This window comes from Varanus komodoensis, unplaced genomic scaffold, assembly GCF_004798865.1.
Source record: "Varanus komodoensis strain SLA01 unplaced genomic scaffold, ASM479886v1 scaffold81, whole genome shotgun sequence".
NCBI classification, from domain to species: Eukaryota; Metazoa; Chordata; class Lepidosauria; order Squamata; family Varanidae; genus Varanus; species Varanus komodoensis.
Genome location: NW_025336495.1, coordinates 26,510 through 43,849, shown reverse-complemented (window position 1 = coordinate 43,849; position 17,340 = coordinate 26,510). Strand labels below are relative to the sequence as shown.

Here is a 17,340-nt window from a genome sequence, read left to right as displayed (position 1 = left end):
TGGGCTGAGCGGCTGTGACTGACCCAGTTGGCTCCATGTCCGAGCAGGGAGCAAATGGGCAGCGTCAGGTAGTATTTTCAGACTTGTCCAAATCTGTCCTGATGTGTGTGTAGTGGGGGGTCCAGTGGTTTCTTTGATACCGAAGCTCCTTGTCTGTTCCCTCAAGACACTGAATGGGTTCAGGGTGCTCTCTGTGTGCCCCTGCTCCCCGTGCTCAATCTACTGTATTGGCATACATCCCCCCCCCCCCCACCATGCTATGGTAATGGCAACTCTGTGAGGTAGACTAGGCTGATAAACTGAGAGGCAGGGAGGGGGATGCAGTCAAGTGGGGATTTAATCCCAGGTTTTCTCCATCCAGCAGTCTCACGATGGCTAGACTGGGCCTCTGCTGCCTACAGAGAGGTGAGGGGGAGGGATGGCTGGATGTGCCAGTGTGTTGTCGCAGCATCAAAAACTGCCTTCCGGGGAGCCGGATCTGCCGGATTTGCCACTGCGGCAGGGGAGTCATAGCAGCAGCCGTGAGCAAGAGGGGACGTCGCTCAGCGCTTCTCCATCTGCTCGCCTCTTCGCTTCAAAAGGCATTTCCCTGTGCAGGTTCTAAAAGGTGACAGTTCCTTTTCTGAGCCAGTGTTCTCTAATGTGGCAAGCTAAATGTGGCTTTTGGAGCAGCGACGAAACTTTTCAACAAGGTCTGGGAAACCAAGAGATGCTCTTGGTGCGCATCTTTTGGGCTGGGCCGCATCTCTCCCTAAAGCACCTGTAATGTTTACCCTGCTGCATTTTCTCACCACCACACCCAGCATCCTTTGGGCACTCGTAAGGGCAAGCAGCTGTGTCCTGGTTTGTAGTGCTGGGCACTGCTAGAGTCTCACTTTTCCTCTCCTCCTGAGAGTGCATTGAGCTGCAGAAGCTAAGTGGCTCTCTGTCGTGCCTCTTCAGCGGAAACAAGGCTCATTTAACCCTTTGGGGGCCAGCGTCTTTGTGTGGAGTTCACAAAGGCTGGCAAATGCCCCTGCAAAGGAGAAGTATGGACAACTAATCCCAACAGAATATTGTTCTTCTGGCTGCAGCCCCTACAGGCAAGGAAAAAAGCCCCCTTTCCCAGATTGAGGCTGTGGCAAAGCCACAAAATTCAGCTCCACCTTCCTCCTCAGGTGGCTGGCTTCCCCAGCGGGGGAGCCAAGCCTGTACCCAACTCCTTTGAAGGAAATTTCAGCTGATTCTGATGTTTGTGTCTCAAGCCTATTGGCTGCTATTATCTAATTTAATGCCGAGATACCATTTACAGTTACACACTTATTGCTTCTAAAAATAAAAAATGAGGGTTAAAACAGAAAGCTGCCTTCAGTATATTTGATTAGAAATAGCCACCTGTATACAGCAAGTCACTTTTATATATATTTCCATATCAGGAAAGAAGCCCAGTTCCAGGAGCCTGGAAGGGTGACAGTGGCAGGGAGGCTGGAAGCAGGTAGGGGCACAATCGCTTCAAGAAGAGAGATTCGAGTAGCACAGGTGGCACTTCTCCACCCTGGCAGCCGTGCCCTTCAGGGTTGCCACACAGCAGGTCTCATTTCCTTGGGTTCGCAAGGCGTCAGGAAAGCATCAGGCTCTCACAGCATTCCTCAGCCTGAAGGTGTCTTTAATGCTACAGCTCCCTGTGAAGAAGCTCCAGGGACCATCTGCAAGGGACTCCCAAGGCTCCTCCCACCTTAAAACCCCAAAGCTAGAAATGGGGGGTGCCATCGGTCAGTACCACTCTGAATTGGCCAATAGGGCTGGAGCACTTGGGGGGCATCCTCATATTTTAGAGCATGGCTAATGCGCCTTTCCTTGCAGGTAAAGCGCCCCCCCACCCAGATGTGATTCAAGAGTAATGGCTGACCTGCAACACCACACAGGAAAAGTATGACCTCTTCCTGGGCTCCCACTGAGTGCCATGCCTGAGTGACATGTCATGTCCCACTGAGTGACATGTGCGTGTTTCATACCTTCCCCTCACATGTTGCAAACACTAGCTTGGTTTTCCTGGTACAAAAATCAGCATGGAAGGATTCCTTGCATCCGCAAAAAAGAAGTTCCTGATGAATCAGTCAAACCTGCAGGGGGGGGGGCCTCCCCCCCAACAATTTTCCTCACTGCTCCTTCCCACAGGAGCGCTTGCTTCATTTGCATATTTGATGCGGGGTACGGACCTGGGTGTCTCTTTTCCTTCTGAATTCTGCCTAGGAGGGGGATGCAGTCCGTGTAGGGCCCTCCTGGGATGGGTGCTCCTGTGGCAAAGCCAGAGGGAGAGAGCCCTGCTGTTTCTGGCCCTCGGGCACTCCAGCCCCCCTCTCATGTGTCTGAAGGCAAAGCATGTACACCCTCGGGTGCAGCGTTAATGGGTGGCACTGAGGCTTGATTGGAAAGAGCAAGACTAGACTGGCTTGGCAGGTCCAGGGCCACATGGGCCAAAAGTCTAGTTTGCCCTATCCAGTACTGCCCACTTGTTTGGGGCAGGAACTGCTAAGGTGTGCAGGTAAGGCAGTGCCAGTGTTACACCATTTGGAACTGGTTCAGGTTCCACCAGCACCCGTGGCAACCCTGAGTTCTTCCCAGAAAAAGACATTCTGGTTTTATGCTCTCTACTGGAGCCTGGCTCTTTGCCCAGGCAAGGCTTCACGCACTGCCTTTGGCTACCCAACCACCTTGAGGGGGGACATGCTGTGCGTTTGGTGCGGATACCATCTGCCTGAATTGTCTCTGGGTGACTCTGGAACCCCTTGGCCAACTGAGCTTACAGTGCCAGGAAAGGAAACGCTCACAAGAGCCTACACAGGACTGAGAAGTGGGGGACATGTTGGCCTTTTCCATCCTTGCACGTCAGCCCTGCAAACGGCCCAGGGGCTGGAAGCATCCGCCGCTTTCCTTCACCTTGGCTCATGGAAGCAGCGCTGTTCGGCTCCTGGGCCCTCTCAGCATGCTGGCACGAAAGCAGCCGTGGGGGCCGTGCAGTCCTGGTGGGCCCGGCGGTCTGTCCGCTGCAGCCTCATTCAAAGCGTCGGAGGTGGTTGTAGAGCGACTGCACATAGGTGAAGACGCACATGGGGTCTGGCTTGCGGCCCATCAGCATCATGTCGTCCACCTCAATCAAGCGGTCGCAGTTAGCCATTTTCCTACCAGAAAGGCAAGGTGGAGTCGGTCAAGGACTGCAGGAAGTCGGCCGTGTTCACGGGCTTGCCACAGGCACACCACCTTACAGAGCGCCCCCCGGGCTGAGCCCCATCACTTTTCCTACTGCCCAGCATCACCGAGAAGGGTTGCTCTCCTGACCAGAGAGCTTGAAGGGGGCTGTTGACAGGCACCGCAAGCCGCTGGGATGCCCGCGATGCCTGGCTCCACCACACAGCCACCCCCTGTCTGCGCTCTCCACTCGCCCCACTTACTCCGCCGTGGTGAAGGCGAGCTCAAAGTTCTCCTTGCGCTTGGTGGGGTCCAGCATGTGGTACTCAAAGGCCTCTGGGAAGAAGGAATGGACCAGGGCACAGAACGCCATTCCGTCGCTCCAGCTGGAGGAGAAGTTCTGTAGGTCGATGTGCTGTGGGGGGATGAGCATCCAAGCACCGCCATTCAGGGAACAGCTCTAACATGGGAGTGGGGATTGGGTACTGAGGGGCAGACACAGGAGCGCCAAGGCCCTGGAAGCATCGCAGGGAAGGGATGCGTCGGGGGCGGCAGAGAAAGGGAGCAATATCTACCTTATAGCCGATGGTTTTGGAGCGGCACCAATCCAGGAGAATTTGCTTGATGCTGCTGGCACTGGCCACCCCAAAGCTCTGGGATCTCTTCAGCTTGGCCCGGCCTTGGCCACTGCCCCTGCAGGAAGGAGCAATGAGGCAGGAAGGAGGGTCAGGCTCCGGCCCATCTCAGCATGTGATGGTGCAATGGGATGGTCTGTTCCCTTTCCGGGAACTTTGCCAGTTCCTGACAAACGCAGCTTTCTGGCTGCTCCTGGCACCTGATCCGTGGCCTCCTCAAGGAAAGCGTTCCCCAGGAAAGAGCTGGGGTGGGAGAGCTCAGGTCGCACAGAGGAGATGGGTACAGTTGTGGGACCTTCCAGGAGACACAGAAGCTACCTGGCTGCCAGTGGCCTTCTCCAGGGAGAAGCAACCTGGTGCTTGAGGCTCTAGCTCCCATGATCCCATTCCATTGCTTGTACTTGCTGCGAGCGGAGTCTAAAACACCTGAAAGGCACCCAAGCACCCATTGTTGTTCTCAGTCGCGAAGTCGTGTCCGACCCATCGCGACCCCATGGACAACGCTTCTCCAGGCCTTCCTGTCCTCCACCATCTCCTAATCACCCACTCCCGGGCAAGCTGACCTCACAGGCTCATTGTGAGGACAATGTGCAGCTGGGTAGAAAAGGGATCTTCCCTTGAATTTCTCAGGAGGCAGGAAGGAGGGAGGGACAGAGGACAGACCAGACAGGGCCCCTTGGCCCCCTCCCCTCCAGCACCAGGATCCCCTCCCACAAGAACCTTCCCCCTGCCCCAGAGCCAGGCAGTACTGGAGAGAGAAGGGCACCTCCCTCACTCGGGCAGCTCTCGGACTCCCCATGTCTCCAAAGCTTTCTTCCTCCCACTAGTGCACGGACTAACCACTCAGGCAAGCCCTTCTGAAACCAGCTGGGCCAGGGCTCTTCCTGAAGGGAGACCTCTTCTTGAGCCCAGCCCAGACTACAGGGATCGGCCTGTGCCAGATGGGGCCCTCCTCCCATCCCGGTGGTCCAGGATGCGGGGCTCAGAAGTACTGTGAGACCAAGTGCCTGCCAAGCAGGCACAGAGCCCAGTAGGAGTGATGCCCTGAGCACAGTCATGAACGGCAGCGGGACAGCTGGCTGTGCCAAGACCAGTGGACTCTCCCACTGGGTCCACCAAACTTGGGAAAACCCCTGCCAGCCGACCAGACTGTCCTGGGAGGGAAGGCCCAGCCCTGCCAGAAGGACTGCTGCACCTGCCCTGCCCCTGCAGCCAGACTGGGTCTGGGGGAGGCACGTACTTGCTGCCCTCCTGCTCAAATTTCTCCAGAAGGGCTTTCCTGGCCTGCATCCCGGAGGTGCGGGGCAGCGTCTGTGATCGCACCAGCTCCCTACGCCTCTCCACCTGTGGACGGGCTGCTGGAGGTGGGGAGCCGGACTTCAGAGCTGCATCCGGTTGGCTGGCACTGCTGGAGCGGGGAAGAAAGACGTTAGTCAAAGAGAACAGGGCAGCCAAGGAGAGATCCAGGGGAACCTCCCTGCATGGGGCAGCACACGAATTGCCCCGGGGCAGGGGGATATCTTGTGGCCCTCCAGATATTTGGGCTTCCAACTCCTGTTGCTATGCTGGTTAGGGCCGATGGGAATTGCAGGCCCAAACATCTGGAAAGCCCAAGTGTGGCCACCCCACATGCTCCCAGTCAAAGCAGGTCTGATTCTAAGCCAGATTATGGCCAGAACACAGGCACTTCCCACCTCAAAGCTTCACCTCCGCAGGGGCTCACCTGTCACGGGCCGGAGTTGCAGAGCTCACAGCTGGCATGGGCTTGGTCATGGAAGAGACATTCTCTGCAGAGGAAATGAAACATGGATGTCAAAGCAGCTGGCACAGCTTACAGGGCTCTGGCCCACCCTAACGCAGACACGGGAGCCAAATTGGCAGGGGGCTAGTACTGGGGAAAGTTCCTTATACGAAGCGCAAAACAATTTCTTCACTAGGCAGGGTTCATATTCAAATGACACACACAGAAAATGCTAAACCATATGTTATGGTTGTTACTGCATTTTCACGTTTTATCCCCTAACTGAAGAAGTTCTAAGAAGTACTCTTAAGTTCTGTTAATGAATATAAACAAAACGAATGCCTCTCTTCAACCCTGACTGCTCTTTAGAAGGCCAAATGCTGAAGATGAAACTCAAATACTCTGGCCACCTAATGAGAAGGAAGGACTCCATCGAGAAGAGCCTAATGCTGGGAAAAATTGATGGCAAAAGAAGAAGGGGACGGCAGAGAATGAGGTGGCTGTATGGGGTCACTGGGGTGGTGGGTGTGAGCTTGGCTGGACTCTGAGGGATGGTGGAGGACAGAAGAGCCTGGAAGAACCCCAGAAGGACACCATGGTCAATAGTATGAATGCTGTGAATGCTGCTGAGAGGTCCAGGAGAACCAACAGGTCACACTCCCCATCTCGCTCCTGACACAAGTCATCATACAGGGTGATCAAAGTTGTTTTCATGCCAAAAGCAGGCCTGAACCCCGACTGAAATGGATCAGTCTCATCCAGGAGGGCCTGAAGCTGGATGGCCATCACCTGCTCAAAAGCCTTGCCCAGGAAAAGGAAACTGTTGAGTTCTTCTGGTCCAAGGAAGATTTCTTCAGGAGTGGTCTCACCACCCCCACCCTCATCACCATCCTTCTCATAAAGAAGCATTACTCACCTGCCTGGCCCACCTGGCAGTTCCCTCCCAACTGGCTTTTATTAGCCAAAAGGGGCAAGGATTCAGTACAGTTGTGGCCACACGAACCTGTCCAAGCACCTTGCGGTGCTTCAGGATGTGCTTCAGCTGCATTAACTGGAACTCATCCAAAACAACCAGAACAGATTGTGCTCTGGATATCTCACCTGATTCCTCTGCTGTAACATTAGAATCCAAGTCCTGGTAGATACAAGAGATTTTGTCCTGGAAGTGCCTAGCAAAAACATTACAGGGGGCCTGAGATGGCTCTAAATTTCCCTTGGGGAGCTCCTTCTCCTCTCCTAGATATCGAATGGAGGCTGCCAGATATTGCTTTTAAAGTGATTTAAGCAAAGGACTGTCACTCCACCCTATGGCAGTGAGTTCTAAAAGTTTATTAAATGTGGTACCCCTATTTCCTTCCCCCCCAAAATGAATTAATTCACCTCCAGACTTAACTTCCACTTAACTTCCACCAGCAGAATCAACGTGATATGAGTGTTGGCCAACCATCAAAACTGGGTCTTTAGCAAAGTCCCTGTCCCTTGGCTTGTGCACACAATTCCCATCCTGGGACCCAGGCAGAGAGGATTCTGGGAAACTCTGGCAGCTGATGTGGCCTTCTGGCTTCTCCAGGCTGGGCCACGAATTCATCTGTGACAGAAATAGGTTTTCCAAAAAGTGAGGGCAGTATAGTCAAAGATGCTGTCTAACCTGAAGTGACGGAGGTGCTTGTCGTCCCAGCGGGGCTTGGGCTCCAGTTCTTCACAGCACTTGCAACCAACATGCCAGCACCTTTGGTGAGAAGGTGGAAGTGTCATTTGGTTTTAAGGAGAGGCAAGAGCACAAGGACAGCCCTGAAGCTGGAGCAGTCCAGTTCATGGATGGGAAACTCTGCAGTTTCTGGGGACCAATTTCAACCCCCAAGGGCAGCATTGTTGAATTTTGCTGAATTTTTGTTGACAAAACATTTGGCAGTTTGCCACTGAATTTCAAGCATGGTGGTAGCCTAAAAAAGCCAAATGAAGCACATTTTAAGGGTGATGTGGACTTTTTCAGGCCATTGTTTGGAATTGCTGCCTACATTTGGAAGCAAACTGCCAATTGTTCTTCTGCTGTCGCAGCCAAATTGGGGCACTTGGGCCCTGGAAAGCACATGGGTCCTGAAGACTACATCTTGCCCTGCCTGATTCTCAGAGTGGTCAGCCACCCCCGTCTTCGATCCCAGACAAAGAAAAGATGGATATCCCCAAGGAAGGCACAAAGTTAGAAGCTCCAACAAACCGTTTGCTCCCAGGCAGGGCCAGCTTCTATTGCCCCTCCCCAAAAGCAAAGGGCTGTTTCATAGAAATGGACCCTGCCAGAGCATTCAGCACAACACGGAACACTGATCTCTAGCGCAGGAACGGGCCTCTCAGAAGAGAAACGGGATGGGAATGCCCTGCACATGCAGTGAAGGCCCCCCACAAATGTGTTTGTGCAGGTACAATCCTAAGCTCCTCCATGTACTCATGCCTCCCAGCCAAATGTGTTTGAAGGCGCCCATGTGCAAACTCTGCTTTAAACACGAGGAAGTGGGCTGGGAGCTGAACTTGGTAAAAAAAAAACAAAACAAAACAAAACAGGAGTGCTGCATTATTCTGGGGGTGCGGGATGCTTTCTGTGCCATGAATGGCCAAAGGGAACATGTCTGCCCAGCATTTGCTGCTTCCTTTACCTGCTTGGTTTGGTGGTTTTGACAGTGCTTCATTGTGGCATCTGCTCTGCAGGCCCCCAGGAGAATTCAGAGCAACTGACGAGCCAACCGTTTCTCCTGAGAAAGTCTCGGATGTCCTGGTAACAGCTGTCACGGGAAGATGTGGCATCCGCACGGACACTGCTGGAGCATGAGCCTCCAGTGGAGGATCTGGCAGAGGAGCAGAAGATGAGAATAAGGAAGGTCTTTCCGGGGTGGAGGAGAGCAAAGCTGGCCTGCCAGGGAAGCAGCTCTGGGCACTCGCCCTCCTTCTGCCGCAAAAAGAGGAACAGACTAGCATTAAGAGAGCAAGCACATTTCAAGTCATGTGGGGCACAGCTGGGGCCTTTTCAGGGATGTGGGGAATCACTCCAGGCAGTTTGCCATTGGTTATTTCTTGGAGCATCATTCTTGATGGGAGGTTCCCATTGGTGAATGACCAGGACCAAGTAATTGAGATGGCAGTGAAGGGAGCCGACCTTTGCTGAAGCTTTCCGGGTGGGGCAGCAGGGGCTGAGGTCCTTTTTAGGCAGGACCCACAGCCTGGACAGCACCACCAGGTCACCAACAGGCTGAACTGGGGACCGTCCTCAAGGAAGGGCTTTTGTCCAGACATCCCCCCTCCCTCACCTTCTGATGGCAGCTGGTGCCCATTCTCCGTTACGGCTGAACTGGGGGTTCGTTTGCTCTCGGGGTCACTGTGATCTTCAAAGTCCACACTCTGCCAAAACAAGAAGAAGAGAAGAGGCTGTACCCAGATGCAAGCCTGAGGAGCACCTCCCTTGCCTCAGGACTGGAACCCGCAGACTCTGCAAGCCCCACTGCCCTGAATGAGGGAGGGGCAGGGCACCCTGCTTACGGGGGGAGGGAACAGAAGGCCTCATCTTTGTGATGGCCAGATTTGGAGGCTTGAATTCAAGCCTGTTGAATGGAGGGAACTGCCCCCAGGCCACACACAGCTATGCTTATCCATGGTGTTACTGACATGTCAATACATTTTTTCAGGGGGAAAAACGGGTTTGCAAGTGGCTGTAAAAATGTCCACATTTTTCTTCTCCTCTGAAAGTAACTGAAACTTTCTGAAGCAGCAGCCTCTCACAAGCAGAGTGGATATTTTGGCTCGTGCTTGCTTTCTTCTTCAAGGTTGGGCACTGCCCAGTTTCCCAGCTGAGAACATCATGGAAATGCATCCAAGGTGGGGTTGGGGGCTCTTTCTGACAGAAATTGAAAGCAGACTCATTCCCAACCCTGAACTAAGGGCAGCTGCATTCGAAATTAGGCAGGGGGGAGTGGCTGGGCTTGCAAGGATTTGGGGATGGTGGTGCATGCTGAACAGGAACATGGGCTGCTTGAGCTCCTGATTGTATCATCAAGCGATACTGTATGCATGGAATGAAGGCTTGACTTCCAAGCAGGGCCCCCGGGAGCCAGCCGGTGATCTCCTGCACACAGCCCCCTCTGGGCCAGGCAGCAGGCCCTCCCAGCAGAGCGCTCCACAGCTCAAGAGGAACATTAGGCCACAGGTCTGCTCGCCATCGTCTGTGGGCCTGCGCCAGCACCCCGAGGCCACGCCGGCAGCTGCAGGATTCAATCAGGTGGGTGCCCTTGGGCTGTCTGCACGAGGGGCAGGTTGCTTGGATCTCCTCTCAGGCCAAGATGCGGATTCAGACTCTTACTGCAAACTGCCAAGGCCCTCAGAGACCCCTGTGAGGTGAGGCAAGAGCTGGCATGCAGGGGAAGCTCAACCATTCTTGCTTGCTCTAACTGGTGGTCTCTGCTGCCAGAGTGGCATGGCGGCCAATGCAAAGCTTAAGCCCTCCAACCACTTCTCACACCCGGCCTAGGGACTTCCAGCCTGCCAGCATGAAAGCACAGCTGCTCCTTCTGCTGTTTATGGACTGGCCAGCCCGAGGATCATCTCCGCATGCCAGGAAAGACGATCCGCCTGACTCATGGCCCCCAACAGAGAGCTCTGTTGGAGCAGCAGCCCTCGCCAGTGCAGCACTTCGCAGGACTGTTTCTGGTTGTCCCCAGCTGGGGCACCGTGGGGCCTTGTGACATGTTCCTTTTCCACATTCGGCTGAGGCAAATGCTGCACCACGGTTCTGTGACCCAGAGCCACGGTGGTGCAAGGCAGCAAGGGGGCGGAGGAGCTGCTCCTCAGGTTCACTCATGTGCTCCCTTTGTTGGTCCAGACAAGATTTCCTCCGGGGCAGGGCCAGAAATGCTGGTCCTGTCTGTCTGTCTGACACAGATCTGGCTGCACTGCACTGATCAGCTAGTAACTGCGATGCCCACAGGGAGAAGGGTGCACAGCTGCTCCAACGTGGTCTGCTTACCTTGTCACAATGCATCTTAAAGCACCTGAACAAATGAATGCCAATGGAGGTAAGTGACTCCACATACAAGTCACCAACGTGTCCCATAACCTGAGAAGCCAGCAGGAAGCAAGATCAACTCCTGGTAGAAAAGGGATCAGCATACTGTCTATTTAAAAGGGATGCTTAGCTGAGAAGCACTAGTGAAGATTCTAGAAAATGTCCAAGTTTGTATCAACACCACATATCTGAACCTATTGTTTTGAACCTATTATCAACTTTAACATCCAAAGTGTGGGATTCTAAATTCAATTTACTGTCACCGCATGCGTGGCTGTCCCTCAGCTTGTTTTAGGTCAGGCATCAGCTGCCAGAAGCTGCCTGTGCTCCCGCAGCTGCTGTTAAAGGCAAAAGACGGAGCACGTGCCTCGCTTCAGTGTCAAATATAGGAGGAGGCAAACAACCCAGATGTCACGGACAGACATTGCACAGCAGACAGGCTGCAAATCCATACAGAATGCATCATAGACACCTGGAAAAGGTTTAGGACCAGATTTATAACTGCATACAGCCAGGTATTGTCTTCACCAGTAACAAGGAGCTCCTTGTGCATTTGTGACTCAGAAGACCAGCCAGCCAGACACACATCTGCATGGCAGTAGGGGCAGAAGCTTTCACTTTGATGCAATTCTGACTTAGGGTACAATCTTATGAAAGTTCAGAAAAAAGGCCTACAATTCCCAGCATGTTGTAGCTCCCTTCCAAGATAATAAGGTTACCAGATTTTAACTCCACAATAGCCAACCTGCAAGATCAAGTTCCAAATAGGAAAAACAACCGTGTTCCCCTGCCTCAACTCCAAGCCCCCAGCTAAAAAAGGAATGGTCAAGAAGTAAAAGACAATACTATAGGCAGAGACCAAAAGCAGAGCACCCTTATGAAGATGCCCCGCCTAGTGAACGCAGGCCCCGCAGGCAGGAGCTAAGCATAGGAGCCCTTTTCCTCCTATGGCCATTGACCTATGAAACATGACAAGCTATTGTAAAAGAGAACTCTGTCTGGACATGCGCAGCGTACTTTCTTTGCCTGAACTGAGCAACCCAGTCCGCCTTGTCTCTTTCTGGGATACCAGGGGGGACTGCAGGCACCATGTGTAGGATCTCAAGAAAACAAGCATGTCATGGTCAGGCTGAAATTAAATCCAGACCAATTCAGGGATCCCCCATATGAGAACCAGAACAGAGATTTGAGGGACAAAACACAAGTCCCAGATCCTACTCAAGATCCCAGCCCAGCTGTCAACCCCCCTCCCGCCGGGTCAGCATAACATAAACCAGCCCCGTGCCCCAAGAAAACTTGCGGGCGTGGGGGCGAGGCAAGCGGTGTGCTCTGCTTGACGGCAGCCATGCGAGGGGAGTGCCACTCCCCACACCTCTCCCCAGGCCTTCTCTGAGCCCAGCTGCCAGGATGATGTCATGGCTGTTCCCCCCCAGCCAACTGCCATCCCACACAGGGGTTCCCTGGAATGAAAACGGCACTCAGCCAGCACAGGACCTCCTTTGCCAGAGGTCTAGAAATCGGTATGAGGCTGCAGCTCTGAAGAGAATGTGCAGTGGCTGCAGGGAAGGGGCAGAGATCTCTAGGAGGAGAGGAAAATGTGAGAAGGAGCACGCAACTTTCTGAGCAGTGGCAACTGAATGGGACCTTGCCCTGGTGGGCAAAGGACTGCTGAAGCCACTTTGCCAAAGGGCACAGCTCCACAGGTGGGCGGGTGGCTGACCAAGGGTTGCTGGTCCCAAAGAGCATGCAGAGAAGGCTCCTGTGCTGCCAGCCATGTGGACCTCTAAGCACCCACTGGAAGTTGCTCCACTCCCTCTCATTTGGGTGTGGAGAGCAGGAGCTGGGGCAAGCCAGCTGTGTGCCAAGGACCCCTGAAAGCAGAACTGCCTGGCATATCTCAGCCGCAGCCAGGAGTATCGAGAAGGCCATGGGTGGGGACTTCCCATTAGGGGAGTCTGTGTGTTGGGATCCTGCAGACAATGCTCCTCTGATCCCCCCAGCACAACCTGGTCCCAGCAAGGGGAGCTTTTTCAGCCACATCCAGCCATCCCTGTCCTTGTTCACTTCCAGTTCCCAAACAGGTCAAGAGAAGCGGCTGGATCTGTGGCTTTTGGGCAGCCTTCTCTTCTGTGCCAACTAGTGAGCAGAGCAGGTGGGATCAAAGGCCAGGCCTCTTCTGTGGATCTGTAACAGCAGCCCAGCAGGGCAGTCAGTGTTCCGGCCCAAGAAGTTTCCTGCTTCGAGGTCTTTGGGGAGCAAACACTCCCTAACCCCAGAGATGTCTGACAGCAGCTTTCGCAGGTCACGAAACTAAGGAGAACCTATTACTGTCTAGAGGCACCAGATTCCAGCAGTCTCTTAAGGTCCTGGCCGGCTGCATGTCACACTGGCCTCGCTTCTTCCATAAGGCAGTTCCATCTGAGCTGTTCTGGGGTGGGGGAATTCTCTGCCCACCCCAAGGCCAGGCCAGGCCTGGCCTCTGCTTTGACTCTGACAACTGGCCTGTCAGGCTTGTTGAGCAGAAGCGCACACACAAAGCATTCAATGATGGGAACTCTTGGCTACCTGCTACCACAGAGGCCCTGAGTTGGCCAGAGAGAAGAGAAATTCATGGAGGAGTGTGGAAGACCCACAGCAAATGGCCCTGGAAGCAAATGGGGCAGCCACTGCCCCAGAGCAGATCTGGATGGTGAGGTGCCTGGAAACTAGCTGAAAACAGGGTCCCACTCTCTTTGTGGGCTTCCCCAACAAATCTCTGGGCAACCACTGCACACCAGTCACCAAGATGGGCTCAGTGGGACTTTGAGACAATTGGGAAGGGCTTTTGCTCTGCCCTTAGAGCCTGGGGCTCTGCACTGGCCCTGCTCCCCGGGTCAGAGACTGAGCACAGCCCTGGCTATAAATGCTCACTTCCAGGAATCAGGGTGTGTTGCCAGAGTGCACATTGCTTGCAGGGGGAGGAAAGCACCCAGAGCCCACGCCTGTCACCCAGCACAGGACAAGTACCGCTCAGGATAGGACTTGCTGTCCCAGCTCACATCCTGGACCCAGGCAGAGAAATCTCAGCCCCCTCTTGGAAGGTGCTGCTCCCGATGGCAGGGACACCATGTCCCAAGCAGGTGCTCATCCTTCTATTTCAGGCACTGGCAAGCCCTGAGCCCTTAAAGGCCAAGTCCACACCTATGCCTGCTTTTCACACAGCCAGGTGCTTGCCCCACATGCTGCTTGGGCACACCCTGTACCTCCTTGCCCTGAGATGTAGCTCCAAAGCCCAGACCTGGCCTCTGCTCTGAAGCAGGTAAGGAACTCAAAGGAGAAACAAGAGTCCTGCAGAATTCCTTTCCCTCATCAGTCTCAATCCATTGGCCAAGGAAAGATCTAATGCAAAAAGATACCACCGTCACACACCACACAGAAGCATCATCTTGAGCTGGAGAGGTTGCAGGGCTGGAACAAGCCATTCCCACAGTACAGTTTCCCATTTTAAAAAAGCTGCCCAGGGTTATGCCAGCATGGACACCCCTGCTCCAGTCAAACAGGTCTTTGAGCCCTTTCAGCCTGTGGTTATGGTGACTTCTGGAGGAAAGGACTCTGAGCATGCTCACAATTACTTCTTGTCCCTTGACCAACACTGCTTCAGCTTAAAGTACATCTGAAAGCATGGCCTCAGCCCCCAGTCACTGAGTCAGGGCAATCCTGTGCATGCCCTTGCTGCAAAGGAAACCCAGCCTGCGTCCTGAAAAGAGACTTGCGGGCCAGTTTGGGGGTTGCCCCTCTGGAGCCTGCGGGGGTGGCAGGAAGGGCGGACAGAGCCCTGACCTGGCCGGTGAGGGAAACTGTCTGCTCATGCTCCTAGGCCCGGCCCGGCCCAGCCCGGCGCACCCGCCCCCCGCTGCCTCTCTCCGGCCCACCACCTTCCCTGCACCCGGCAGCCCCGGCTCGGCTCCAACCGCGCGTGCTCAACGCGGCAGCTGAAGAGCGAGGCGTCCGCCGCCCGTGGGTATTCCAAGACGCAACCCGGGCAGGACTCGGGGGGGGGGGGTCGCCGCCTCGGCCCCCTGCGAAGCCCGGGACACCCGGCGCGGGAGCATCCCCCACGGGATGCCCAGGCCCGCCAGAACAGCCGCGCCCGCACCGCGTGGCCGCGAGAGGCAGCCGGGCGAGCCGCGGGGGCTGGGTCGGGACGGCAAGGGCTCCCTGCCCGGGTCGGGGCGGATGCCGGCGGGGGTCGCTCTTGCCCCCCGGCCCCTGCCCCCCCACTCGCCGCCCCTGCCCCCCGTCGTTTACCTGGCTCCTGCCCGCCAGCGAGAGCTGGGCGCGGCTGGCGAAGCGGGCACTGCCCTGCCTGGGGGCGGCGGGGGCGGCGGACTCGGGAAGCCCCGCCGCCCGGCCCAGGCGCTCCACCTGCTGGCCCAGGCGCTCCACGTGCGCCCGCAAGCGCTGGTTGTCCTCCTGCAGCTCGGCCACGGTGTGGGCCAGCGGGCCGGCCAGCCGCAGCACTTCGGCCACCTGCCGGTCCACGCCGCTCTTGAACGCCTGAATGTCCACGTGGATCTCCTGGACGGCGCCGCGGAGCGTCTCCTCGTAGCGGCCCAGCGCTTCGCGCACCGTCTGCGCGTCGTGCCTGTTCAGGTCGGCCGGGTCGCCGGACCCCGCCCGGGCCGCGCTCACCTCCATGGCGACCCCGCGAAGGCGCCCTCCGCCGCTCCCCGCCGGCCAAAACCCAAGCGCAGGCGGGGGAGGCCCGTCCGCCCGCCTCACGTCCAACAAGCCCTGCGGCTCCTCGTGCGACTCCCCGGCTGCTGGCCGGGCGTCGCTTCTTATACGCGGCCGGCCGGGCGCCCGGTCCGAGGAAGGGAGGGCGAGCGCAGGAGGAGGTCCCCGGCAGGGGGCAACCGGAGCGGGCAGCTTTGCCCGCTCCGATCGCCCTCGGTCTGCAGGCCGCCCTCCGGAGGAGGAGCTGCAGGACGCGGGAGGGAGGGAGGGAGGGAGGCTTTGAGCGGGGGGCGATGAGGGGGCTCGCCGCGTCTGTGCTCCTTCCCTGTGGGCAGCGATAGCCATGCGCATTCCTTGTCGCTCTCCGGCGGCGGCGGTGGGGGGAGGCAGGGAGGAGGAAGCGGCCCCCTCTCCACGTGCAGCGGCTTGGCGGTCGCGGCCCAAAGGCGAAGCTGGCCACTCGTAGCGCGGGGCGGCGATTTGAAATCCTTGCATCTTCTTGGCGAGGGCTGTGTTAGAAGACAGCCAGTGGGGCTGGAGCCCCGAATCCCCGAGAGGCTCCCTGCCCATAACGCTGCTTGTCCGTGGCACTTGCTGAAATCGAGGGTCTTAGTGGCGCTGCCCCATCTCCCCGCTCCCCCCGTTTCCTGTCCTGCTGCCACCTCTGAATCTTCCTGTCTGAGGTCTTCCTTCAGAGTCAGAGGCCCTCCCCTCTCTTTTTACAAATGGAAGTTCTTAGGAGACAACGTTGTTTAAACAGCACATAAGGACAGAATTTAGAGCAAATATAAATTAGTACGTGCAAATATTATTATTATTATTATTATTATATTAGAACATTTCTATGCCGCCCCTTGCCGAAGCCTGGGGGAGGCTTACAACACAATAAAATACAATACAAAACTAACAATATAAAATTAAAATTTATAATATAAAATAAATAAAAGATATAAAAGAAGTTATAAAAGATATATGCAACCTTTTCTGTTTTGTGGGCCTCAACCCCAGATTTCACCCCTGATCCTTAGTTTGTCCTCCTTTATGCCTATTCTACAGGAGGAGTGAGAGAGGTTTTCATATCCATTTCCTAGATGGTCCTTTGGACAGACAGCACAAGTATTAATTCCAAATATCAATGTCACCTCAAATGGATAATTTGGACTAGTTCCTACTGCTTTGGCAAGGGAAGCATTTTCAGAGTAGAACTTGCCAAGGCAAATGTTAGTAGCCCTTGGTGGCTCACACTCTTGTCCCTTCTCAAGGCATCCTTTTGTGCAACAGATACTAACAGATGGAGGGGCCGGGCGCTTCCAGGCAGTGGGCCCCTGTGCGGCTCTTCCAGCTTTTCATCCTGAATGGATTTTTCATGGTAAGATAAACATCAAAAGCAGCAACTAGAAAATGGAAGGACAGCAAAGTGAAGCTGATGGCATCTGGACCATATAACATTTCATGCATAGTGCTGAACAAAATGAAAACTTAGCCTCTCTTCCTTGAGAAGTCAGCTCCCAATGCCATGCATGAGGGCTCTGGACTAGCTGTTTAAAAAGTCTGGGACAGAACTGCTGCTGGCCTCTCTGTACTCTTATCACACCGGAAAGGAATCATGGAATCGAAGAAGAGCAGGCTTGGAAGGGGCCATGAAGGCCATGGGGTCCAACCCCTGCTGCTGCAGGACACCAATTTACACCATCTCAGTCAGATGGCTGTCCAGTTTCTTTTTGAATGCTTCTATTGTGGGAGAGCCCACCACCTCTCTGGGCAGCTGGTTCCACTGCCCTTTTGCTCTGACGGTGAGGAGGTTTTTCCTGCTATCTAGCCTGAATCTGGGTTGTTGCAACTTGAGTTGATTATTCCATTCTCCTTATGAGATCTCTAATCACTGCAGATTCAGGCAAGTACTGGAGCACCAGTGAGTGCAGCAGTTATGGGTCTGGGTCTGGGACTCGGGTGATCTGGGGTCTAGTCCCTGCTCAGTCATGGATTCAACAGGGTGATTTTGGGCCAGGCATAGACCCTCAACCCAACTTAAC

General features: G+C 55.1%; 1 protein-coding gene across 2 annotated transcripts; it reads right to left on the bottom strand.

Moving 5' to 3' along the window:
* Positions 1-1,322: 1,322 nt before the first annotated feature.
* Positions 1,323-15,380, bottom strand: SMTNL2 (smoothelin like 2). Of its 2 annotated transcripts, none has more exons than XM_044456186.1 (9): positions 14,879-15,380; positions 8,844-8,934; positions 8,196-8,384; positions 7,193-7,273; positions 5,527-5,590; positions 5,044-5,211; positions 3,744-3,861; positions 3,432-3,583; positions 1,323-3,161 (listed from the first exon to the last, which is right to left on the bottom strand). In XM_044456186.1, exons 1-9 carry the CDS (start codon positions 15,266-15,268, stop codon positions 3,035-3,037), a joined length of 1,380 nt encoding a protein of 459 aa, XP_044312121.1. In that variant the 5' UTR covers positions 15,269-15,380; the 3' UTR covers positions 1,323-3,034. The 2 variants fall into 2 exon arrangements, with proteins under 2 accessions (XP_044312121.1, XP_044312122.1); XM_044456187.1 differs by having other exon boundaries at positions 5,044-5,208.
* Positions 15,381-17,340: the final 1,960 nt, after the last annotated feature.